At 39.2% G+C, this 25,891-nt stretch overlaps 2 protein-coding genes across 3 annotated transcripts; one reads left to right on the top strand and one right to left on the bottom strand.

Moving 5' to 3' along the window:
- The first annotated feature begins 2,500 nt into the window (after positions 1–2,500).
- On the top strand, positions 2,501–8,858 carry nol7 (nucleolar protein 7). Its single transcript, XM_058394786.1, has 8 exons — positions 2,501–2,697; positions 3,369–3,429; positions 3,552–3,607; positions 3,698–3,723; positions 3,847–3,904; positions 4,536–4,657; positions 5,430–5,507; positions 6,861–8,858. Exons 1-8 carry the CDS (start codon positions 2,534–2,536, stop codon positions 6,932–6,934), a joined length of 639 nt encoding a protein of 212 aa, XP_058250769.1. The 5' UTR covers positions 2,501–2,533; the 3' UTR covers positions 6,935–8,858.
- ranbp9 (RAN binding protein 9) lies at positions 8,135–25,257 on the bottom strand. Of its 2 annotated transcripts, none has more exons than XM_058394784.1 (14): positions 24,646–25,257; positions 20,304–20,415; positions 20,143–20,195; positions 16,852–17,019; positions 15,521–15,543; positions 14,768–14,952; positions 13,178–13,290; positions 12,365–12,473; positions 12,132–12,286; positions 11,905–12,046; positions 10,861–10,982; positions 10,593–10,744; positions 10,170–10,281; positions 8,135–9,383 (listed from the first exon to the last, which is right to left on the bottom strand). In XM_058394784.1, the coding sequence occupies exons 1-14, from the start codon at positions 24,857–24,859 to the stop codon at positions 9,253–9,255; spliced, it is 1,791 nt and encodes a 596-aa protein (XP_058250767.1). In that variant the 5' UTR covers positions 24,860–25,257; the 3' UTR covers positions 8,135–9,252. The 2 variants fall into 2 exon arrangements, with proteins under 2 accessions (XP_058250767.1, XP_058250768.1); XM_058394785.1 differs by having other exon boundaries at positions 10,593–10,741.
- Between the last annotated feature and the right edge of the window lie 634 nt (positions 25,258–25,891).

Below are 25,891 nucleotides of genomic sequence, written 5' to 3'. Positions count from 1 at the left end.
ACATATTTGTATCTATTTAACAATAAAGCACCTTTTTTTAAAAAAAATTAAATCGGGTTTAATTGTCAATTACAGTGTACAGTATGCATCAGTATGCATTTTGTTGGGAATAAACATCACCACACAGATAAAAATCATTATCTAAATTTGCCCAAATGAAGAGAATAGCACACTGAGTACTGAGCATTAGCTACACATTTACACTTCTAGATACACTATATTGCCAAAAGTATTCGCTCACCTGCCTTGACTCGCATATGAACTTAAGTGACATCCCATTCCTAATCCATAGGGTTCAATATGAAATCGGTCCACCCTTTGCAGCTATAACAGCTTCAACTCTTCTGGGAAGGCTGTCCACAAGGTTTAGGAGTGTGTTTATGGGAATTTTTGACCATTCTTCCAGAAGCGCATTTGTGAGGTCACACACTGATGTTGGACGAGAAGGCCTGGCTCTCAGTCTCCGCTCTAATTCATCCCAAAGGTGTTCTATCGGGTTGAGGTCAGGACTCTGTGCAGGCCAGTCAAGTTCATCCACACCAGACTCTGTCATCCATGTCTTTATGGACCTTGCTTTGGTCACTGGTGCACAGTCATGTTGGAAGAGGAAGGGGCCAGCTCCAAACTGTTCCCACAAAGTTGGGAGCATGGAATTGTCCAAAATGTCTTGGTATGCTGAAGCATTCAGAGTTCCTATCACTGGAACTAAGGGGCCAAGCCCAGCTCCTGAAAAACAACCCCACACCATAATCCCCCCTCCACCAAACTTTACACTTGGCACAATGCAGTCAGACAAGTACCGTTCTCCTGGCAACCACCAAACCCAGACTCGTCCATCAGATTGCCAGATGGAGAAGCGCGATTGGTCACTCCAGAGAACGCGTCTCCACTGCTCTAGAGTCCAGTGGCGGCGTGCTTTACACCACTGCATCCGACGCTTTGCATTGCACTTGGTGATGCATGGCTTGGATGCAGCTGCTCGGCCATGGAAACCCATTCCATGAAGCTCTCTGCGCACTGTTCTTGAGCTAATCTGAAGGCCACATGAAGTTTGGAGGTCTGTAGCGATTGACTCTGCAGAAAGTTGGTGACCTCTTCGCACTATGCGCCTCAGCATCCGCTGACCCCGCTCCGTCAGTTTACGTGGCCTATCACGTCGTGGCTGAGTTGCTGTCATTCCCAAACACTTCCACGTTCTTATAATACAGCTGACAGTTGACTGTGGAATATTTAGGAGTGAGGAAATTTCACAACTGGATTTGTTGCACAGGTGGCATCCTATCACAGTTCCACGCTGGAATTCACTGAGCTCCTGAGAGCGACCCATTCTTTCACAAATGTTTGTAAAAACAGTCTGCATGCCTAGGTGCTTGATTTTATACACCTGTGGCCATGGAAGTGATTGGAACACCTGATTCTGATTATTTGGATGGGTGAGCAAATACTTTTGGCAATATAGTGTATGTTGGTGTTGAAGTGCAGGAGATGGATGACTGAAGTTTTGGATGGTAGACGTTAACTGAGTGGGTAAAGTGGAGAGTGTATACGAAATTGAACATTGGACAGAAATCACACCCCCAAACCACACACTATATACTAATTTAGTAAATTATTATGTGTCCTTCAATCTAGCCTTTAAGCTAGTTGCTTTCCAGTTATCTATTAACAACCAGAATATTGTATTTTATGTATTTCATTGTGATACGTATAAACAACTGTTATGTTTCTTCTTCTTCTTCTTTCGGCTTTTCCCTTCAGGGATCGCCACAGCGAATCATCTCTCTCCACCTATCCCTTTCTTCTGCATCCTCAACACTTGCACCCACTAGTTTAATATCCTCATTTATTATATCTATATACCTCCTCTTTGGCCTTCCTCTTTGCCTCCTGCCTGGCAGCTCCATGTCCAACATTCTCCTACCGATATACTCACTCTCCCTCCTCTGAACATGTCCAAACCATCTTAATCTGGCCTCTCTAACTTTGTCCCCCAAACGTCCAACATGAGCTGTCCTTCTGATGTACTTGTCCCTAATCCTGTCCAACCGTCTCACTCCCAAAGAGAACCTGTCTGTAACTCAGAAACTCCTGTCTCTTCCTAAGTGATACTGTCTCTAAACCATACAGCATGGCCGGTCTCACCACTGTCCTGTACACCTTCCCCTTGATTCTTGCTGATATTTTTCTATCAAACAGAACTCCCTACACCTTTCTCCACCCTTTCCAACCTGCCTGCACTCACTTCTTTACCTCTTTCCCACACTCTCCATTACTCTGAACTGTTGACCCCAACTTCTATAAACAACTTTTATGTTTAACAATTTAAAAAAAATCTGTAATATTATTCAATCAAATATATTATTTCCAGAGTTGTATAATCGTTGGGCACAAAAAATACAATTTAAAAAAATTCGCATTGCAGTTTACTTGCAAGTTAAAGCCACATCATACCCCACACCGCTAGGGGGCGATGTTTTGTGCTAAACCTGCTCCTTCTTCATGTAGTTCGTCTTTAGTATTTGTCGAGTTCAATATGGCGAGACTTCAACGTGGGTACTCAGAGCCCAGAGAAGAAAAAGAGTTAAGAGAGGAAATGTCTGATCAGAGCGATGATGAGGGACCGGAGGAAGTCACATTTGATGCGTCGAAAGCAGTCGCGTTAAAGAGCGTTAAAGACGCACGGGATTCAGTGAAAAGGTACACAGATCTGGGGCTGCTAGCTAGTCTGTCTGAATCACTCCTTACGGCTAGTACAGTGCACTACTCAGCACATGGACAATATATTCAGTCTCTGTAGTCAAACTATGTATGAAGTAGGGATATATTACGAATCGTTTTAATCCCACGCCACATATAATTACAAATCGTCTTTGCAAGCTAATCTGCAGTTAAGGAAAACATGGCTTGGGAGTCGATTCCTAAGAGTCGACTCCGAACCGTATACATCAGAAATTCAGATTGCACTGATTGTAAAGATCCCTTTCAGAGTAAATGACCATTGGACCAGTCCAGCTGACAAATACATGCAGGGTGTTGTATATAAATATGATCAAAGTTTGGTGAATAAGTAGGTTAAGTAGATTCATACTGCTGAGTCATGAGAGAAACTTGTAGATGTCAGATGCACAAGCTACTCATTTGTTCAGTAAATTGGTTTTGGTTTAGACATGGGCATGAGTGTCTGAGAAATTACAAGCTAGTTGTAGATTCCTTTTTTTAATGCTAAGGTCAGCCCTGTTCTGTTGTTTATGTCCATCATAGGAACTGAACTGATTTACATGAGAGCATTGTGTATAACATGCCCCATACAGGAAGTATTTATATTTATACATTTTTCAACTGTGTAGTAATTATACTTTGTTTATCAGGGAGAAAGAGTTACTGAAGGAGAAGAGGCGAAAAAGACAGTTACTTTTCCAAGAACAAAAGGTACAAACCTTTGCATAGTAAACTTTCATATTTAAGCAATGCAAATGTTTTAAAGTCTTTTTGTAATTGCCTAATGTTTCTAAGCTCTAATTATTACTCATGTATTGTTTAATGCTTCGAAGAAAAGCAGACTTTTACCAGAAGCTCTCTTAGAAGAATTTGAAACAGTGGTCCAGAAGTAAGTGATGTTTTTATACTAACATATGTATACACCACACACACTTCATATTCACTTGTATAATTGTGTATTCTTGTTGTTTCTGTTTAGACCACCATCATTGCCAGATGATCAAGGTAAGATCTAAAATTTTTGTGGTAGTTTCCCAACTCTGATCAGATTAGGCATTATCTCTTTAGTTGGTAGACTACCTTGGTTGTATTTCTCTTTGGCTTATTGGAGGCTATTTTGTCCTGCAGCTGAGCAGCAGAAAGAGAAGAAAATAAAAATGAAGAAGTCAAAGAAAGTGTCCAAACGGTAGGCTGAAACATTTATGAATACAACTAGATGTTCTTGCACATGATTATGAGGAAGTGTACAGAACAAAATGACTGCAGTAAAATTCGATGTGTTCAGTCTAATCCATGTGGCTAGAATGCACCTGGATGTAGACTGGCACAGCAGTGCTTTTGCACAGGAGCACAAATTGTGTTAAACTGCAGCTTGATGCACAACATCTGTGATTTCTGGCATAACAGCTACAGAAGGTAGTGACTGTTGCTGTGAGGATGTCTGTACTGGATCAGCTAGTGGCTGATACTCAGAGTTCAGTATCAGTATTGTCAGAAATGGGATTGGTAGCATTAATGCAAAAAAAATGGATGATACTTTTTGAGGCAAACACTTCAACTTGTGGTTTAGTGCTAACTCTTAGTATACTAACACTTAGGCTCAGGAAAATGAACCATTTTACCACATACCATGTTACATACAGTGCCATGTTGAAAAAACAAAAACAGCAATCCAACATGTGGCACTGGTTTAATAAGTTATGTTACAGTACAGATCAGATTCACAGCCCAACAATAATCAAACACATCCGTGGTAGAAAACTGACTTGTCACTTGTTTATGAAATGATATGAATGCCACAATTTCCCTTGCTTTAGTTTGCAGGGTAACTGCAGGGTGATGCGGGTGAAGGACGGGTCTGGCAATACCTCCATGCAGAAATCAGCTATGGATTTCATCCAAGCACGTCTGTATGGCTCAGGAACCCAGAGAACAACCAGTAAGGAAACAAAACAAGCCAGTGTATATGTGTTTAACAGAACACTCCACCCTGAAACACATTAAGTTTATACTGAAATATTTGTCATGTGCATAGAGATTGTTTTTGGATAACGCTGCATGTTTATTATTCTTGTGAGACGTTCACAGTTGTCAGTTACTGTAACCAGACGGACATTACCAGCTCAGTTACTATGACATTTTAAAGGACAGAAAAAATTGCTAAGGGATAAATACGTGTAAGCCTTGCTGTAATGTTCAGTATTTACTGTCCAGTAATGTGTATATCTGCTTCAAATGCTTGATAGTGAGCTGTTTGAAGGGGAAATGGTATCAAACTCAGGCTATATTTTGAGTAGAGATGATGCTGGATGGAACGCCGGCTGTTCGCTGCTGATGTGAATTGCATACTCTGCCCAGAACAATGTGTTTTAACATCTTTTGCTAGTTTTAGGCAATAAGTACAATTAAAAAAAAAACAAGTAAAGTAAAGTGGTGAGAGCAGAGGTTCAAGTATATTAAACTACACATGTGATAATTATATTTTATTCTATAATAAGTGTGAGGAATTGAATAGAGCAGTCAGATTGTAGCTTCAAAGCATCATCATTTATTTATAGTTTGTAATGTTGCTGTCATGAGAATCCCAGGTCAGAATTTGTAGGAAATGACTGGTCATCTGTTAGTTTATTTGCTTGCGTGAATGGAAGCTCTGTGGTTGTTTTGCAACAGCAAACAAGAGACTTCACCTGAATTTACTGTGTCTTTTTCAGATGCTGAACTTCTCTCTCTGGAAAAGAAGCGTGGACTCCATCAAGGAGCAGCAGTGCAATTTACAAATAAGGAGTGGGGTGAGTTTGAGTTCTGAATGTTCATCTCTGGTTATTTAAGATAAAGGGTTTTTATCTTAAACACATGTGGGATCACATACTCAACAACAATAGTTTAAGGCAAGGCAGCATTAGGACTGATTCACTCACTGATCAGTCATGATGCTCTCTGAAAGGTTTTGCAAGCCTTATGACAATGATTGAGTTTAAGTTAATTCGACTAGAAAATATTAGAGTAAAATGTTATAATGTACTTTAGAAAATGGTCATGAAATGAAATCATGCTATGAAATGATCCCAGTAACATACGTTTAGATGACACATTCCACATTTTCGATTAAACAATAAAGATCCTGTAATAACAGACCCATGATTCAGTCTGTTCAGGCTCATGCAGAAAATGGGATCCTATGAACATAAATTCTTGTCGTAATAGTATCAATGTTCTGCTTGTAGAATACATGTTTTACAAGCCAAAGATTGGGCCTAAGGACACAGGAAGCAGTCATTGTTGCCCTTTTTGCCCTGTCATGATGGAGACATTAAAGATAATTCTTTCTGCTCTCACCATTCAAAAAACTCGCTTCTTTTAAATTCCAAAGATTTTCTGTTCCCATTACCAGACTAGTAGCTGTCTCTTTTAAGATCAGTATAATAGCAGTGGTCTTGCACTGAGAAATCAACTAAAAATAACCTTTTTATTTTTAATTAAAAAATATATTAAAATACTACAAACTTTTATATTAATGTATATTTAAATATGTAATTTTATTAAAATACTAAATTATTTAAAACTGCTTCCTTAGGCATAAATACACTCCTTTTTTTTTTCTCCAGAGTGTTCATTACAACTATTACAAGGATTTGTTTATGTTCATAGGATCCTGTTTTTCTGCATCAGCCTGGTTCAACACTGGCTGAGGAACTAAACAGAATGCAGTACTTTTCTTTAATAATGGGTCTGTTGTTGGGGGATCTTTGTTGTATAATCTGGCATGTAGAATACATGATCTGACGAGACTTTTGCTGCGTTCGACTTCTGTAATGACCTCGTTCCAACCTGCCAGTTAAATACTGACAAGAGGAGTCGAATGCAGCTTTTGTCTTCGACAGTGGCACTAAATCAGCCACCAGTGCTCATGGTCCATTATGCCTTCTAAGTCCGCCAGTCTGAAGAATTATTTTTGTCAGTTTTTATAACTGCTACAGTGTTCCTCAATTTGCACTTATCATTCACACCCAAAAAGAGTGTGTGCATTAAGGAAATAGAGTAAAAGGGTGATGGTGGGGTGCTTGTGTAAAGAGAAGCTGCTGAAGTTTATTTACCTAGGAAAACATGGCTTAATTCAAAGCTGATTTGTACTGTCCTTACAGGAGCAGACCAGAAGGCCAAAGCAGAAAAGTGCAACAAGAGGTTTATTCACAGACAGAAGCTAATCTCCACCTGAGACGTTTTCAAGGACGTTTAGCGTGCCAGAGCATGATGAAGACGACCTGCTCAGATTTCAGCTGTTTTAGCCAGTGCTGTTACACACTGCTGTACAGACTAAACTGCAAGTCACAGACACACTGCCTTGAAACACTGTTGTGTCGTCACTTTAGCATCGAGTCCACAATCCTGAAAATTTGACTTTGGAGGAAAAAAAAGCAAAGAACAAATTGCATATTATTATGTAAATTTAACACATGATCTTCAATAACATCCCAGATTTACTTTGTAACAAAATTAAGCTGACTTATTATTATTTACAGGATTTCATCAAAATGTTGGGTCTTGGGGGGGAGCTCTCTTGACATTTGTTTTTGGGTCATTTTAGCTTGGGTTAGCTTGCGGGACTTACTGATGTATGGAAAAACCCGCGACTGAGTCAAATGCAGGAGTGAGGCGCGGAAGTGGCAATTTTTAAAAAATAAAATGCATATAATTAAGATATGGTTGGGGACCCCTGGTTTATGGCATTGGGTATCTCATAGATCTGAGCTGAATTGACTCTGCACAGCTGCACCGTATAGGGACAACAAAGTCTGCAAGTTTTTGTCATCTGCATTTGTCATCGACTGTAGATTTCTCAGAAATTTGACATAAATGCTGAGCAAGAAAAGAAATTATGCGCTCTTGTTTCTTGTGAAACATGAATACTTATTCAGCTGCCGAATAACAAAAATGCAGCAAACCGACCATAGAATTAGCCCCAAAATTGCTAAACACATCCTACACATTTCAATATGAACATATTTAGTGTGTTTCAGGACATACGAACTGTGTAAATGGTCTTTACACTCTTTATAACAAGTGCTGCAGTGGAGATCAACTCAAATCCTTTGTCTCTTAGGTGGAATGAAAATAGTTCTTTTAGTTACTGAAGAAGAATAAAAAAGCCGTGATGAATAGTGTAAGACCACTGGATTGATTAGGTTAGAACATCTGTGTCAGTCACAATTTTAATATGCAGTCTCTAATGGTATTTACAGCATGGGGTCATTTCCAGTGGAGGTGTTACTGTAGTTACTGTGCAATTACACAATTATCCACTACAGCTGATGAGTCATGCATCCACATTAAAAATCGTCCACAACCAGCGACATGCAGCAGGTTACTACAAGCACAACTACCGTCTGGAATTGGAAGAACACAGTCCGTACACGCGTCTTGTCCACCTGGGTATTTGTATTTTATTACTGAAAATGATAAGACAGTGCTGTTGACAATACTGTATCATTCTCCTTGCTTTTGTAACGTAGTGATGGTCATAAGGGCTGGCTGGTGAAACACAGGAGAAAACCAGGAACAGGCTTTCCTCTTCTCAGCCAGGGCTTGTACATATCAAGCAGTTTAAAATAAGAGTTCTGACAGGTTTTACATTTTTAATGTTTTTGTTACTTTGCACAAGTCCAAAACTTAGGGACGATTGATAAATACAAGCCGAGGCGTATTTCAGAGAGCTGCACTGTACAGAAACGTGAGAGTGGCGAGTGTCAGCCTGGATGAGAACAGTTCGGAGACAGACTTGGGACAGCTGTAGACATCCACACGGTTACAAGCCCGAGTGTCCAAATGTTGCATCAAACCTGCTGTGCAGACTTGGCAGAGGGAGGGCGCGCTTGCACAAAGAAGGGCTTAACTCAAAATACAGCTCACACTAACTCTCTATACTAAATACCACCACTAAGGAGGAGTCCAACTTTGTTGGACTGCATTTTTTTTTTTCTTCTTTAGATAACTAAAATATTCCACTCTGCATGTTAATATAGCTTTCAAAAAAAGGGGTGGAGGAGTGAGAGGGTTGTAACAAATACACAAGCAGACACCTTAAAAACAGCAGGGTGTTAACTGTAGGGGGGGCCTTTGTACTCACATTAGCCAGCTTTCAATCGAGAACAAATATAATCTTATATGCAAGTTTAATTATAACATTAATTAGAATCAGAATAAATTTGTCTCATGCCTCAAACTAGAAAAACAATCGGAGCCTGCAACACATACACACACCCCTCCCTCTCCCAAATTAAAAAGAAAAATCAAGAAGGTGTAATGGTTCAGGAATTTGTTTGGCTTGAGGGATCCTTCTAAATGTGTCTTTCGATTCAGGATGGCCTGTGGATCCAGTCTCTTGGAGAGAGTGAAAGTCAGGATTTGGAATGGGTCCGGCTTACAAGGCGCTCCGGGGCATGATTGGAGACGGGCCCGATGTTTGAGAGGCCAGGTTAAGTTGGGGTGATGCAGATTGTGCTGCATGGCCATTTTAAAGGGATACTTCTCTAGGGGCTAGTGCAGGTAATCGTCCACTGAGGCGAAAGCACAGGAGCCGATGCCCGTGCGGGCCATAAGTGCCAGACACTGCGTCGCCTGACCCACGGCCTGGGCCAGAGGAGGCTGCTTGGGCAGGTTATGAGTCTCTGCAACACACACATTTAGGAGACAGAGGTCAGTGGAACTTTTCAAAACACAGTATTTGACCACTTTTTTTTTAATGAGCATTCCAAGTTACACTCGCGTATCCCAGAGGATCCCAACTCATAATTTACCCAAATTATTCTATTGGTGCAAGAAGGCCACTCCCTGGACAGCAGTACAGTCAACCACAATGGTTTCCTGTATTCTGTGTTACTGTTCCAGGCAGATGACTCATAATTTATTCTCAGTTTTCCATGACATTTGAACTGCTGACAAATTTGACCAAGAAGTCGATTTCAATTCCAATCGTGAAGTGGAAAAAAGCCTTCATGCACATCCTGGTCTCTGTAGTCTAGCAAAAACACTGCCAGTTTTTATTTCATATCATTATCAGTTTATCAACTGGATGAGTTGTAAGCATCTTCAAAAAACTCACAGAATCCAATTAAATGATAAAGGACGATGGTAAACAATGATAGACATAATGCTGGTTAAAGGATTCATAAGCTTTCCTCTCACCAATCTTAAGCTTGTCCCTCCCACATAGCAGTTAATATATCCCACTTTTCCCACTTGAATGGTCTTTCCAAGTCTAAACAAGCTACCATTTATTTTATTACAGTTGGCATGTATACACAGGTTATCTAGTAGCAAGATTACTGTACATTTCTGCGAGTGTGCCACAGCAGACTGGACATCTTTACTATATTTCTTGCTTGGTTCATTTTATTTTGCTTTTCGACTTCCAAAAATAACATGGGTTAAAAATATTCTGCATGTGGTCTTACCTAATATTGCACTGTTGAGTGTGGAGCAGACTGGCTCTCTCTGGATGGAGTCCAGCTGGTAGCCCACAGGACTGTTCCATGGATCAGAGTACGCCAACAAACTAAAAGCATCCTGCACACACACACACACACACACACACACACACACACGCAAACACAGAGCAATGACGGTAATCCACAAAACCAGAACCAGCACTTTAAGGTTACTTTATAAAGTTCAATTTATTTAACGCTTTTATGTCAGGCTGGAATACTGTACTGTCTTTTCAGTGTTGCCTTTTCACCTTGTTGCCTCTTTAAAACCAAGCAAAAGGTACACAATAGGAAAGCTGGACTTTTATATATTTTGCGTTTTGCGCTAGTTAATCATTGCACTACTTTTACTTTACATTTAGAATTCTAGTAAGTAGTTGTCGTTGCTACCTTAAGCATCTTCTTGTTGGCGGAGTTTTTGCCACGTTCACGGCGAAGATGTTCGCTCATGCTCTGTAGCTCTCGGCCAAAATGGATCATCCTCTCAATGGCAGCTTGGCTCCCCCCGCAGAGCTGCCTCTTGGACTGAGCTGACTCTACTTCTGTGTGCAAGGCAACGATGTGAGAAACTATCATGGTTATGGAGTCTCTTTATGCTGGCAATGGCTCAGGAAATGTGTGTTACTACAGAAATAAAAACGAAAGCTGCTGGACCCACCCATTTCTGCCTCACAATCCTCGATGTCTGCTGCGTGTGTGGCGCTCCCGTTCAAGAAGCCGTTTGAGGAGGACTCGGACACTCCGTTCGAGATGTGATCCACCTCCATTTCTACATCATTACTGTATAAAGGCCAAACATTTACAACACAGACATCCTATTAATGCTTATGTTCTGCATATGTTAAAATAGCTACAATATTAAAAATGAATTTTTACAATATGGAGGGGAAAAAAAAAAAAAAAAAAAAATCACCATTATAATAAAGGTACAAAAACTTTAAATCTGGAGTTGTTACATAGACAGACAAGTCACAGAAACACCACCTGAGTGTGGACTAGACTGGTAGACAGAGATGTGAAGCCTAGCACAGTCTGACTGCAATGGGAATATTATTTGGCTTAAATTTAAACCCAGTTATAGAAAACAAACATTTTCATTCCAACGCTTCTTATAGGCTTTTTCTCTTTCTTCCAAAAACTAAAAGTGCCGTTTCTTACAAGCATGCCTAATAAATATAGCTAAATGATATTAAATATACACACGTCTAAGGTTAGCTATGTTGAACATACACTGATAGATTTTGTTCCACATTAACGAACTCAAACTTTCTCCATTTACAATTACAGAAAACAAGGGAGCTCACACGAGCACTTAAGATGAGGGAACTTGGGCGGGGCTTTCAGGCAGTGTTAGTTGGCAGTTTTAATTGTACAAACCCACAAAATCATTCCAGATTCATATGAGCCCTTCTCCTTTGTTACTGGGCAGTAAAAGACCACTCTTTTGACAGATTTATGAGCTGTAAGTAGTGTACACAGAAGTGATGCACAGAAACTGTGGTGCTGCTACCCAAGCAGTGCACGTGCCCAGAGTGAACAAAACACTATGTACTGAAGGTATACTATAAAGTGTTAACAGTGTGACATGCAGCTACACAAGGATCCCCAAACTTGTAAAGAGTTCCCTCAATTCTACTGTCAGTTTAATAAGGTAAACGATTATAAGGGTTATAGATCAGTGTCTGGCATTATTGATGAATACCTTATGCTGGACTGCTGTGTGCGGCTGCCGTTCAGAATCCCCAGCTCACCACTGCCCGTGGTCACAGGACATGGTTTGTGGCTGTGTGTTGAGGTGTGAGCTTTACTGGACGATACTCCATTACAGTAGTTACTCTCAAAACCTGGAGATGGAGAACATCCCAAAAACATTTCACCAAAACATATGAGGAAAAATATACTGTATATAAGGTTTTGAGTAATAAGTACCTGACTGGTAGGCCTGAGAGCCAGTGGCTTTGTGGGTGGGACTACTGAAAAGGCGGGGAGAACCAGGGTAGCTGTCCTGGGACTTGGGGCTCCGTCCACCGAGACAGCGTACCTCACTGTCAGTGCCATTCACCATTTCAATAAACTGTCTCACCCTATGCCCACAACAAAAAGAAGTCATGCCTATTCCTTCATATTACTCTCACACATCAGTATTATTTGGCAACACTTACTTTAACATGAATAACAGGTCAGGGTTCCGTTCAAGCAGACTGGGGTAGAGCTGCTGAGTAGTCTCTATGGCCTCCCCCATTCGGCCGGACAGAACCAATTTCTGAATTTCTGAGAGATTACAAGTGCATTAGTAAAGAAAATAATGTATCTGGTTCTGAACTGTTCTGGATGGATAAATCCTAATTTTATAAGCCAGCCCAGGTACGTAAAAGCTCTAGGATGCTGCACAGCCCTGTGTTTATTTCCTGGCAACCAAAATGTCTTGGCTAATAAGCAATAGCTGACATATTGTCACAGCATATGGCAAACTGGTTAGACAGTTAAGTGAATTACAATCTAAATTAACAAACTAAAATAAATAAAGCATTTGTCTCCTTCTAACAAAGTTTAGCTAACAAGTTGCTTACTGAAAGGTGTTTCTATTTGACCAGATGTGCCCTGTTAGATCAATCAATCAATCACCAAATTACACACCAGTCCATAACCCAACTAAGGATCATTTCACTTCCTGAAGAGAAGACTGAAGGAAGTCCCCAACACAATGCAAACAATAACTGGAAAAAAAGCTGTGTTACAAGCATGGCAAAAGAATAATTATTCACCAGTTTGAAACCAAATAGCAAGTTTGTCAACATCTGTTCCAATACTTTTGAGGAGGGTTTTTTTTTTTTTGGGTGCATTTAGCTGTAAATATGAAGTGAATCAAAGCTGAAATTCTGATCTATTGCCCCATGGTCATCTTTTGAATAAAAACAAAAGAAGTGCCATTCCAATACTTTTGGTAATCATGTGGAGAATGTGTGCAAACTCACTCTGTCTGTTTTTGATTGAAGCGAGCTCCTCGTGCACGGCCTGGTCGGTGGACTTGGCGAAGGCTTCAGCCGTGGCACAGTAACTATGATGGACCAAGTAAGAGGCCACCATCCTGCCAATACAGAGTAGAGCTCAACACCTGTTTCCATGCAATACTACAAAAATCATATTTGTTATCATGAATTAAAATTAATTATAAAATGGAATCAAATCAATAACCATGTTAAATAGTACAGACTGTGTGCTGCTAAAACCTGAACCCCCACCAAATTGCATCATTCTTGTACATAACATGGTCTGAAGTGTTATTTTTCCTTATAATTCTGCAATTTGCCAATGATTACATTTCATTTAACAACGAATGATGGTTCAGTTGCAGTTCTCAGCCATGCTATAGCGGCAATAAACAATCATTCCCTCACCAGTCTTTTTCACTCTCTCTCAAAACCACCTTTCAGTAGCCACACATCCTAAATAAGTAGAAACAATCAAAACATGTTTGTGTTGTTTCATCCCAATGTGTGGGTGACAGTATATGTTGTCACAGTCTGATAAGGAGTACTTAAAAGAAACAGGACTGCACTTAAAAGGATGACAGGAGAACTGAACCATTACAGGCTCTTACGCCAACACAGCCTTGATAGAATGGGTGTGGTGCGGTAACATAAAATAAACAGTGCTTTGGTTCTCAGCCTTGGGTTCACAACCTCGCATGTGACTTTTACCAAACATTATTATAGAGTTCAGTGTTTCCAAGAAATCATAAACAAGCTTGTCGTCACAGCTGGTGGAAAAGGCTGGCATTACCAGCTGGCGAAAAAAGGGCTACTACATATGAAAAACAATAAATAACATATTGATCCAATATATCCACATCATCTAATGTAATACCAGAGATCACTTGCCCAGACTGATAAAAAAAAAAAAAAAAAACATATCAAATTTATTTTATTTATTTATTTATTTTTTTTAAATAGGTTGCCAAATAAACAACTAACAGGCTGTTAATATACCTGGGTGGCCTGCCCAAGAAAAGTCGATATGTGGGAAACCCTGGAGTTCACTTGACTTAAAATTTACATTTTATAAATACTAAAATGTCATTAGAAATGATTGTAATGATAATTCATTCAATTCATAAACACAGAGACACATTCCCAATATACACTGCACATCTGTGCCATATTTAACAAACCACAATAGAGACACAAAAGTCTAGAAATGTTCATGTTTGCAGCAAATGGTTATACGCTCTCAGGTTAGTTACAATTTAAAAGGTATCACAAACGTGCTTATGTTGGTACATTTGCTAGCATTCATTTCTGTAAGAAAGCTTCAGTCCTTGTAGGCACCAAATCCATGTTGTGATCTTAACTGAACGTAACAGCCTCTATGAGATGCACATTTTCATACTACATCTCCCAACCTGTGCAAAATAAAAAAAAAAAAATTGCTCTTCATAGAACTGATTTAAAACCTTGTAATCTGACCCAACTTTAAAAAAATGGCCTTACAGTCTTTAAGTTTAAAACACCCTAAAAATAATGCTCATCTTCATTCATCATCATCATCATCATAGGGACACTCACTTCTGAATCATGGCCTGCCACTCGCCCTCTCGCTCGCCAATGGGACAACACTCAATCTGAGCCTGGATCTTGGTTCTCCACTCACGCATGTAGTCCTCTATGTCAAATACAAATGGATGCTGCCCAAAATTAGCATCCACCACCTCTCCCGGGGTCTGAAGGCCAACTGTTGGGTACAGGTTCGGCTGGAGGAAAGAATCATTTTCAGGAAATATGTCATCTTTTATCAGCACTATGAATGTTAAAAAAGTGTCAAGTGTTTATAATGTCTCTACATTAAAAATGTCCTTAGAAATTAAATGGTTTATGGTTCTCTCAACTGGATGTAAAGACAAATAAGGAGAAATAAAAAGGGATTTTTCCATGATCCAATAAAAAGAAAGGTCGAAGCTGGAAAACCAACGCACTTCACAGCATATTCAGAGAAACATGAATGCTGGAGTGATGCCAACTTTGTTTTCCCCACAATGGATGATTGTTTCAGACCCAAATAGACATTTGTTTTGCTGTTTAGTAAAATGTAAAAAGCCATGCAGTCCCACCATTTTAGCAAGATCTCTAAATGTCTTGAAAATATGTACAAAAATCTCAGTTCAATACAAAAACATCTATGTCACCATAGAATAAGATGACATAGCAAAGCAGTCACTGTTCTTCATGGCATGGTTAAGAATGGAAAAATACAAATTATGAAGATTTTTTTTTTGATAATGAATAAACAGTTAAAACTATTAAACAAAAAGAAATACTTACTGGTAAATCTGTAAAAGCTATACCTGGGGGGAAAACAAAAAAAACAAAAACACATGAATAGTATTAATGTTATGATAATTCATATTAACATTTTGTACATAAGGTCTACACCATGGCATGGCAACCTAAAATATTTTATTCCTTTCATTCCACCTATTGTAATTTATATTCAAAAGAAGCACAATTTCCTATCGCTTCATTATTATATTTAAATGTTTTGGATAAGTTGGTAGCTGTGCACAGGAAGTGACAACAGGAAGTAACAGTTGTTCCTTCACGAGCCTTTCTATTTTTAACATGCTTTTGAAAAAAATGCTTTTTACCAAGAAACCACACCGTGCATACTCCTTTGTTCTGAAGAGCTTCCTGGACCATCTTTACCTCTGACTCTTACCAACCGCTGATGATATAGCCTCCTTCGATAAACGTTACACAAAAATCTCCCTACACAAAGCATCACCACTGATAATTATAGGGTGTTCTAGTTATTTTTGTTTTTTTAAAATCCATTCTTTAATAGGCTGAGATTATCTATTTATATAGATTATTAGCTATTACTGTAGAAATGAGAAGGAATTTGGACCAGCACAGTAACAAACAGTGATGGTACACCTGTCAGAGCCGTACTGTTATTGAAAGCTAATAAACGCCTTCTGACAAATGCCATTCAATAATTCTTCATCACTGTGGTATAAACACACTGCTCATAATTTTGTGTGATTAAACATATACTTTAATAGATCTTTCAGGGCTAGAAACTAGATCTATGTGCTAATAAGCTTTCCTTGATAATCAGAAATATATAAATTATTGTAGAGCGTCTAAGTCCAGTGTGTCTGCTCAGGATACAGCTAAAGATTTAGCATCTTATAGATTAGATTATACAGCTAATTTTCCCATTTGAAAGAATTCCAAATAAAGCACATCTTCTTTAAATACGTAATCTAGGTTGCCAGGCTTTTTTTTAAACCTAATGATGACATGGAAAGTCTTAAAAATGTAATTCTTTACTTTGTTTTTAATGTAGTCCTGTATGCTTGTGTTCATTTTTGGGCTTACTGAGCATAATGTACAAGGCCCCCCTCACCAGATAACTGTTTCTGGACGACACGCTATGCCAGGATGTACTGCTGAATGAGTATATTAAAGTGAATAATAAAGCTAGATAATAAACCTCTGCAACAATAATTCTTCACAAAATGCTTAAATGAACCTAGATATATGAGTGTCACTGAGTTTGTATATAACAGGAAGAACGAGAAAAGTTAATGCTTAGTGCTATCGTGCATGGATCTGTTTAATGTGAACACCACATGCTTGATATCCTGTACCTAGACTGTGTCCGTTCTTTGTGTAGAAGCAGGTGTTGTTGATGAGATTGACGCAGCAGCCAATGACGTCGCCTGTGGTGAATGTGGGCCCGTACGGCTGCCCTGTGCCTGATGAGCAGAAACTGTGTCCGTCGTCTCCGTGATAGCCGTATGAGTGCTTGTCCCAGCCTGTGAGGATAAAGTCACAGCAATCAAAGAGAGAGCACGTGGTGGACGCATGCATCAACAGCGTGTACTTCTTTTCCTGGCCATCATTTTGACAAAAAGGATCGAACACTGAATCTTCTGAGCCATCACACTGTGCCAGCTAGAGCTCTTTCCACTTCTGAACTTTTACATAGAAAACAGAATTCTGGGATTGCCTTGATAGCACAGAATAGAAATGTCATACTGCGATTCATTCTGGTAAAAAAATAATGTACTTCAAACTGTTCTTATTGTAGATTCTGAATGTGACAGCCTTTCGCCCTGGAGCATGCATATATTAGCAAGACATGCCTCTGATCGTCGCTGCCTACCTGCTGAAACGTCTGGGTAGAGCTGATAAACTGGATAACTATATTATCGTAAATTGATATGCACCCGATTATCGAAACATGCCTACCAGGGAGTGCGCTTTAAATTCTTATCTCTCAGACACAGAGGAACCACCCTGCATGCTGGATTTACCCTGGGTGCTACCATACCACATTGACTTATATATAAAACTATTGTCACTTCAATGCAACGGGTTCCTTTTGGACACACCCTTATAGACGCACAGCAAAGCTCACAGTAGGTCTTACAAACATAAAGACAAACAGACAAATGGTAGTCACAGCGAAAGATCTGAGCACTACAGGTAGCCATTTAAAAGCAGATGTTGATCCCAAGAAGTAAAATTTCCATAAAATTTGAATTCTTAAAATGTCATACCAAAGGACAGACTTTAACAGTGGAAGAGCCTTGGAGTATTTCACATGCTTTCATACATTCAATCTGCTTGTTCAGACTTAAACACGTAAACACAGAACAAATTGTTTCATAAAATGCATTTTAAGGCTGTTTTCAGCTGGAAGAAGCTTTCAGTAGCTATATATGGCACATTATGTTTTAAGCTGAGAATAAATAAAGGCATATGGAGGCCCTTGTCGTGGAAGAGTGATTAAAATGTAATAGTATGCTGATTGATTACATCCAGAAATTTAATATACTTCATGCTTGCTGACAGGGTCTGTGTGACTGACTGCATCTGTCACACATGACAACGCAAACATCTGTCTTTGTTTTTCCAGGGGAAGTGCAGCAAAATGTTGAGTCACTCTCAGGAAACATACTAATATAAGTGCACGATTAAAAGTAATGCTTTCACTTGAGGTGTGAAGACTTTTGAAGAGTACTTGGTGTGCCTTGGTGTTACTTTTTGCTTAAGTGTTCAGGTGGTTGATTATCCACTACTGCTCTCCTACAGATAGCTACAAGTTACTGTTCAAGACATCTAATGTGGCAGTGACTAATTAATTTACATAATAAATTTATGATAATTAATAATGATCATAATAATAATTATTTACAATAATAAATACACAGATCAGGCATATCATTATGAATGCATGCCTAATATCGTGTTGGTCCCCGTTTTGCTGCCAAAACAGACCTGACCTGTCGAGGCATGGACTCCACTAGATCCCTGAAGGTGTGCTGTGGTTCCTGGCACCATGATGTTAGCAGCAGGTCCTTTAAGTCCTGTAAGTTGCGAGGTGGGGGCCATCTTTACAGGACTTAAAGGATACTTTAGATAGACAGATAGACAGACAGACAGATAGATACTGACCACTGCAGACCAGGAACACCCCACAAGAGCTGCAGCTTTGGAGATGCTCTGATCCAGTCGTCTAGCCATCACAAATTAGCCCTAGTCAAACTCACTCAAATCCTTACACTTGCCCATTTTTCAACTTTGAGGACAAAATGTTTACTTGCTGCCTAATATATCCCACACACTAACAGGTGCCATGATGAGGAGATAATCAGTCTTATTCACTTCACCTCTCACTGCTCATAATGTTATGCCTGATCGGTGTATAGTTGGCAACAAAAACAAACTGCTTATGTTTTTGTATATGCATCATTTCGAATAAAAACATATTTGATGTATTTGAAAATGACAGAGAGCTTTATAAAAACTACATCGGAGAAAACAGTATGATCAAGTCCTCCAAAAAATGAGGAGAAACAATTAGTGGATATTGACCATTGTATTGAATGTGACTGCTGAGGATTGAACAGATGAACACTTTTATACATGAACTTCTCCCAGTCATTTCTATTATTTGTCCACTTGTCATACCTTAACATAGTTTTGAAACCAGTACAATTACAGAATATTGTAATGTTGCCTTAGTTATAAACAAACTGACAAAAATATTTAATAATATTCTCATGGCATGACAAACTGTATGATCAATTTCAGTAATATTTCATTGCACTTAGTGACCTCTTATTACATTTAGGCCTAAGGAGTACTGTAGTAAATCGAAACAATGAAAAATATTTTTGGTATATTATGTATGAGCTAGTCTATCTAAAATATTAATCAGAAAAATACTCAATGGAATAAATGATAATTAACATCCCCTTGTCTGTGACAAATCGACATCTGTCATTAAATCACCTAGACTAATCACCAGGCTCACCTCATCATCTGTCTGTTTCTCAACGTAACACCGCTGATCAATACTGCATAAAGACTTGACACATTATCAATCGGCACAAAGACTAACAGACAATGCACGGAAATCGAAAGTCTCCACAGACTTGTTAAGCAAGGTAGCTGTAATCATGTGTGCAACACATTGCTGAGAATCTAGCGATCAATAAAAAGAGATCACAATTCTGTGTAATTTCATGCATGGAGTGAACCTCCAGTGTAACTTGATTTATTTCTTAGCATGCCAGTTAATCTAAACGTCAAAGAGCCTGCAAGCCGCACTTTGTCAATAAGTATCGTTCATAAAACAGTTCAAAATCAGCAAGTCAAATCTATGAAATTATATTTATAGAAGACTGAGACGTCCTCAAGCAGGCTAAACTTAAAATATAGAAGATTAAACTGATGAAGTCATGTTGCTTATTTCCTCTGTGGTACACTAAATAAGAGGAATCAGTCTTTTCCATCAACTTTCTTTTCACTTGAACACACATCTGGCCCTTTCCTTTCTTGCGTGACAGACATTTATAGAGAGTGTTTCAGACAGACACTGATAACTCATTCAATCTGATAATATCAAATATCTTAATCATCCATTTTACCTGGAAGTCTGTTCATGTTCACCCCCTGGGCAGAGAGACCAATCCCCATGTATCTGATAGGAGAGATAAGAAACACATACAGGTTGTGCATTCATATGAACTGTCAGGATTACACTAAATAAAATATACTTATTCTAAATCACTTTGATAATCTTACTCACCCATCTCGTCCTTTACTGATAATTTTCACCTCAAAGTAATAGACCCCACAGGCAGCTGGAATAGGATGAGTCGCACGAACAGATGCTGCATCCTTAGGTGTCTTTCCATGACCTAAAAAAGCAGACAAAAATACAATCAAACCAAAGGGGAATGGATTCCAATATAATAGGAAGGAATTAAATGCAAAGGGAGGACATGTGTGTCACATTAACGTTCCTACAATTTCAAATGAAAAAAAAAAAAACCCCAGATCTGGACCTAAACCAATTGTTTAGGCATACAAAAATGATGACAAATCAAACACTTTATGATAATTATGATAATACCCACTTCTGGACAGCAGAAGACCAGCAGTTAAAATGCTGGCCATGTAAACCATTAGACAACAGACTGGTAAAATGATTAAACTAAGTATGCTGTTACACAGTCAAAAAAAAAAAAAAAAAAACTACTGTCCAGCCAAATTTGTTTGACTGCCCCTGCCAGCCACCGCTTCTCTATTGCACAATTCATTCACAATAAATATTTCTAAACTTCTTGTACTCTCTGCAACACTGAAATGGTGGAAATACTTGTTTACCTGCAATTCTTAGCTTCTTAGCCTATTGGTGGTGGAGGATTAAATAAGTTCATAAAATGTTTAACTGATAAACAAAATCTTCTTTTTGTCTGCATTCTTCATGGAAAACGACATGATTTTAAATAACATTGTGAAAATAGTTGATGTAACATACATTGTGGTTCCAGGACCAAAGACAAGTTGTATCTAACTATTATTTTCTATCCTGATAAACTCTGTTTTGATACTCAAATGACATGATGAGAATCAAAGCATATGCTAATTTGTTTATAATCTCATCTGGTGAATTTGAGCAACTTTTTAAACAAGCATTAGCTATTTTCCCCCTAAAATATGCAACAAGGTGCTTTAGTCTAGTTTGTCCAGCACTCTCATTTCTTTATCTGTACACTCTCCCTAAACAGATACGGTCCCAAAGCTTCAACATTTATTCCAACATCTGTCCATGCCATAACCTGGTCATCTTGTGGATCGCTTGAACTAGCAGTCTTTGCTGCAAATCAGCAACTGTCACATAACTGCACTGCCTTCTGAAAGTTAGCATCCAGGTTTGTTTGGATTTTTTTCCATTAATATGATTAATATAACATCATTGGAAGATAGTTATTGAGGACATACACCGATCAGGCATAACATTATGCGCAGTGACAGGAAGTGAATAACACTGATTATCTCCTCATCATGTCACCTGTTAGTGGGTGGGATATATTAAGCAGAAAGTGAATATTTTGACCTAAAGTTGATGTGTTAGAATCAGGAAAAAAGGGGAAGTGTAAGGATTTGAGCGAGTTTGATGAAGGGCCAAATTGTGATGGCTAGACCACTGGATCAGAGCATCTCCAAAACTGCAGATCTTGTGGGATGTTCCCGGTCTGCAGTGGTCAGTATCTATCCAAAGTGGCCCAAGGAAGGAACAGTGGTGAACCGGTGACAGGGTCAAGGGCGGTCAAGGCTCACTGATGCACGTGGGGAGCGAAGGCTGGCCCGTGTGATCCGATCCAACAGACGAGCTACTGTTGCTCAAATTGCTGTAGAAGTTAATGCTGGTGTCAGAATACACAGCGCATGGTGGGTCAGGGCTGTTTTGGCAGCAAAAGGGGGACCAACACAATATTATGCAGGTGGTCATAACCTTATGCCTGGTCGGTGTAAGCTCTTGTTCTTTTAGGAACTAGTAATAAAATCTGACTGTTATCACTGAAATTTTACCTCTTATACACCCCTGTAACTGCACCAGCACCGCCCCCCTGTGACATCAGCATATAACACATTCACAGGAATTTCTAAAGCAAAACACCAACCAACAAATTAGCGCCGAAGCACCACACAAACATTTGGATATAAAGATATTTAATGCGCTCTAGGGTGGATTTTTTCCTTTAATATCAATAATTACAAAAACACTGGACAAGAAGTAAACAAAAGGAAACTAAGAAGCCTAGACTAATCACCTTATCTAAACTCCCTCTACGTCCACAGCCAACTGTAATTTCCACTTTGAGTAAACAGAAAAGGTTTTCCACACAAATAAAGTGCAAACAAACAAAACCTCAGTGGACATTGTGGTATAATTTGCATTTTAAATTATTTTTAGATTGGCCAGTGTATTTCTTATAGTAAGTGCCTTGGATCAATTAGACTAAAATGTTGGCCTCTGTGTGAAAAAAATCTATTCTGTGGGCCAAAAATTCTGGGGATATGGGCTCATGTGAGTATTTCATGAACTGCTGGTCTCCTAGGATTTTCATGCACAACAGTGTCTAGAATTTATGCAGAATGGAGTAGATAAGATCATAGGGTCATAGGAAGTTTTTGAAGATATAGCATGAATTCCTAGGAGATCAACAAGTTTCTGAAATCCGCAAACCAGTCTATCTGGCACCAGCATCCATGCTATGGTTAAGGTCACTTCATTTGATGTTTGGTGTGAACATTACCTGAAGTTCTTGACCTGTACACCGATCGGACATAAAATTATGACCTTTCTATCAGAACCAGCATTAACTTCTTCAGCAATCTGAGCAACAGTAGCTCGTATGTTGGATCGGATCACACGGGCCAGCCTTCACTGAATGAGTGAAGCCTTGAGTGAGCCTTGGCCGCCCTTGACCCTGTTGCCGGTTCACCACTGTTCCTTCCTTGGACCATTTTGATAGATACTGACCACTGCAGACCGGGAACACCACACAAGAGCTGCAGTTTTGTCTAGCAATCACAATTTGGCCCTTCATCAAACTCGCTCAAATCCTTACACTTGCCCAATATTCCTGCTTCTAACACATCAACTTTGAGGACAAAATATTCACTTGCTGCCTAATATATCCCACCCACTAACAGGTGCCATGATGAGGAGATCATCAGTCTTATTCACTTCACCTGTCACTGCTCATAATGTTATGCCTGATCGGGTGTGTGTCACTTTTTGCGCTGCTCTGCTGCCATATGATTGACTGATTAGAAAACTGCATAAATGAGCAGGTATACAAGTTTTCCAAATAAATAATATAATATTTATTTATATATATATATATATATATATATATATATATATATATATATATATATATATATATATATATATATATATATATAATATAATATGATATGAGATATGATATGATATGATATGATATATGATATATAGAGAATTATCTACCAGCCAGTACCAACTGTTTGGACTTTTTAAATGGTCTAGCTTTCCGTCTTTCTATGGTGAATAAAATGGCTATAGAACATCACACACTTCTACATGACTGGCATGTTTTTGTGAGAAATTTTGAAAACTTGTTATCTTGTGTAAACAACACCTCTGAAGCTAGAGCTCCAGCAGCACCATGTTCACTTCTGTTTCTATACGACTACCAAGGCAATCAGCAGCATTAGCGAGCAGGCCTTACTGAGCTAACGCTAATAGGCTAGAGGCTTCAGTTAGCTACCTATAGCATATCCGACAAGAGTCTTTGGTATTCACAGATAGGAGGATCTGACACTTTGATTTGTTAGCATGAGCAACTATAATGGATGGCTGTTACTCTTTATCCGAGAAAAGTGCACAATTTCAGTGTCTTGGCTCGCTAACAAACTACAAAAGAGATTAGCTAAAAATACATATCTATCCAGATGCTACTTCCGGATTTCAGTGCGAATCCTCTGACGCCATTTTCTCCTACCTGTTTTCGGAAATTCCTGCGTTACGATTGGCTCTGATCAAGGGTTCAGTGGAAACAATACGCACGGGTCCGTCCAATGAGCTGCCAAATCCTAGCGCATGAGGCGGGGTTTGTCGGAATACGGGTGTGAAAAAGTAACGTAGCCAGCTATATAATGCTAGTTAGTTCTAAAAAAAAAAAAAAAAAAAAACTTGGGTTGTCGAGAACTAGCCACTGTCGTAGTAATCAAATAATTTTCACATCAACTGATTAAAATCAACACGACCCACAATGTAGCGTGCAACATTAAGACCAACAAAAACTGACATGTCTAAATATCTCGAGATGTTTTGTTAATTTGTTTTTTAGCAAGCTAGATAATTTGACAAGGCTGTCAAACATGTTATTTCATTACCTGGGTATATTTACTGCCTAGCTAATTGTGATAGCAGTTATATGTCGAATCCCTTGGAGGATAATAAGCAGTAAAACTATTTATTTTGCAGTACTAACCCACCTATTGCTTACACAGCTCACATACTGCTAACATGTACACTAGCCATACATATACAGTGTTAGCCAGCTAGCTTTGTTGTTGATCAAGCTGATTACCTTTATAATGCACGCGCAGGTTGTTTTGTGACAGGCCGATGTAGCTGAATTTGTCCTTTGGGCTCCAGGATCTGGGCAGTGGAGTTTCTTGCTCGTTGACCGCCGGGTAAAGGCGTCTGAGCCGCTGGTTGAGCTCTTTTTCCTGCTCGTTCAGAGCCGAGTCTCCGTGAACAACCGACATCAGAAAGCCGCAGCCCGATGACGGTCCGGACATTGCGATCAGATTCCTCCCTTTAATATTCACAGCTAACCAGCTATCTTTAGCTGGACAGCTCTCTGAAAGACTCCAGCGATGGGCTCTGTCTGCTGTCACCGACCACAAAACACGGACTATTTCTGTTTTTTCGCGTTTTTTAAGGTTAGCTAGTTCGCTAGCTTGAGAGAACACGGCGCAAAACAGCTCTCCTGGCTGACTGGGTTAGTGAAGCGGAGAAGCTCCTCGCTGTTACAAAGTCGATGCACGAAGGTGAGGAAACAAAGGCAAAAACCATGAATCTCGCTCATCTAAGACAACATGAAGCGAATTGAGGAATATAATTCAGCGACATCGACAGAGCTCTCACTCCGATCTTTTGTTTGTTGTTGGTGAGAAATGCGGCGATCTGATTGGCTGAGGAGGAGTCCAGTCACACTTCTCCAGGAGTTGATGCATGCCCAGACACACACAGCCTATCAATAACATGTCCTCTGTGAGCCTTGTGTAATAGCAGGGACTTACATGGAAATACAGGCAAATCACCTATTTTAGGAACGTCTTTGATTGTTATGTAATTGATCTCAGTTTACAATAAACCAAATCAGATCATTGTTATTGATGCTAAAAAATTTTTTTTTTTACACACATGCATTTGACCACAACAGGGTGTTTGTGATAAGATTAGCATGAATATTGAAGAACTTCTGCCCCCAAAATGTCCTCTTTCTCTTGAAACTTTGTGCACTGCAACCCTGTTTATAAACTGACAGGGAGCCTCACACAGATATCACTTGGGTGGTGAACCAATTACAGCATGCCAGCGACAGTGATATGGCATTTTAGTGGGCGTTGAGTTTATATACTTCTTGTTTATTAGTAAATTAAGGCTTAAGTTATTCAACTCAATTTAGTGAAAGTCTAGTTACATAATATTTCTTACAAAGGACCGATTTATCAATTATCATACTTAACCATTAGTGGCTATAAATAAGACAATTTGATTTTTTTTTTTGTTCTTAGTTTGATTAGCACCATGAACACAACAGTTTT

This window comes from Hemibagrus wyckioides, linkage group LG07 (assembly GCF_019097595.1).
Source record: "Hemibagrus wyckioides isolate EC202008001 linkage group LG07, SWU_Hwy_1.0, whole genome shotgun sequence".
Taxonomy (NCBI): domain Eukaryota; kingdom Metazoa; phylum Chordata; class Actinopteri; order Siluriformes; family Bagridae; genus Hemibagrus; species Hemibagrus wyckioides.
This window is presented reverse-complemented; position numbering and strand designations above follow the sequence as displayed.

Excerpts from the sequence above, each read along its gene's own strand:
- nol7 (XM_058394786.1), top strand. The coding sequence starts at position 2,534 with ATGGCGAGACTTCAACGTGGGTACTCAGAGCCCAGAGAAGAAAAAGAG. Across the intron at positions 2,698-3,368 it reads GCACGGGATTCAGTGAAAAG|GGAGAAAGAGTTACTGAAGG; the intron begins GTACACAGATCT and ends TTTGTTTATCAG. Across the intron at positions 3,905-4,535 it reads TCAAAGAAAGTGTCCAAACG|TTTGCAGGGTAACTGCAGGG; the intron begins GTAGGCTGAAAC and ends CCCTTGCTTTAG.
- ranbp9 (XM_058394784.1), bottom strand. The coding sequence starts at position 24,859 with ATGTCCGGACCGTCATCGGGCTGCGGCTTTCTGATGTCGGTTGTTCAC. Across the intron at positions 12,287-12,364 it reads GACCTGTTATTCATGTTAAA|GGTGAGACAGTTTATTGAAA; the intron begins GTAAGTGTTGCC and ends TTGTGGGCATAG. Across the intron at positions 10,282-10,592 it reads CCAACAAGAAGATGCTTAAG|GATGCTTTTAGTTTGTTGGC; the intron begins GTAGCAACGACA and ends GTGTGTGTGCAG.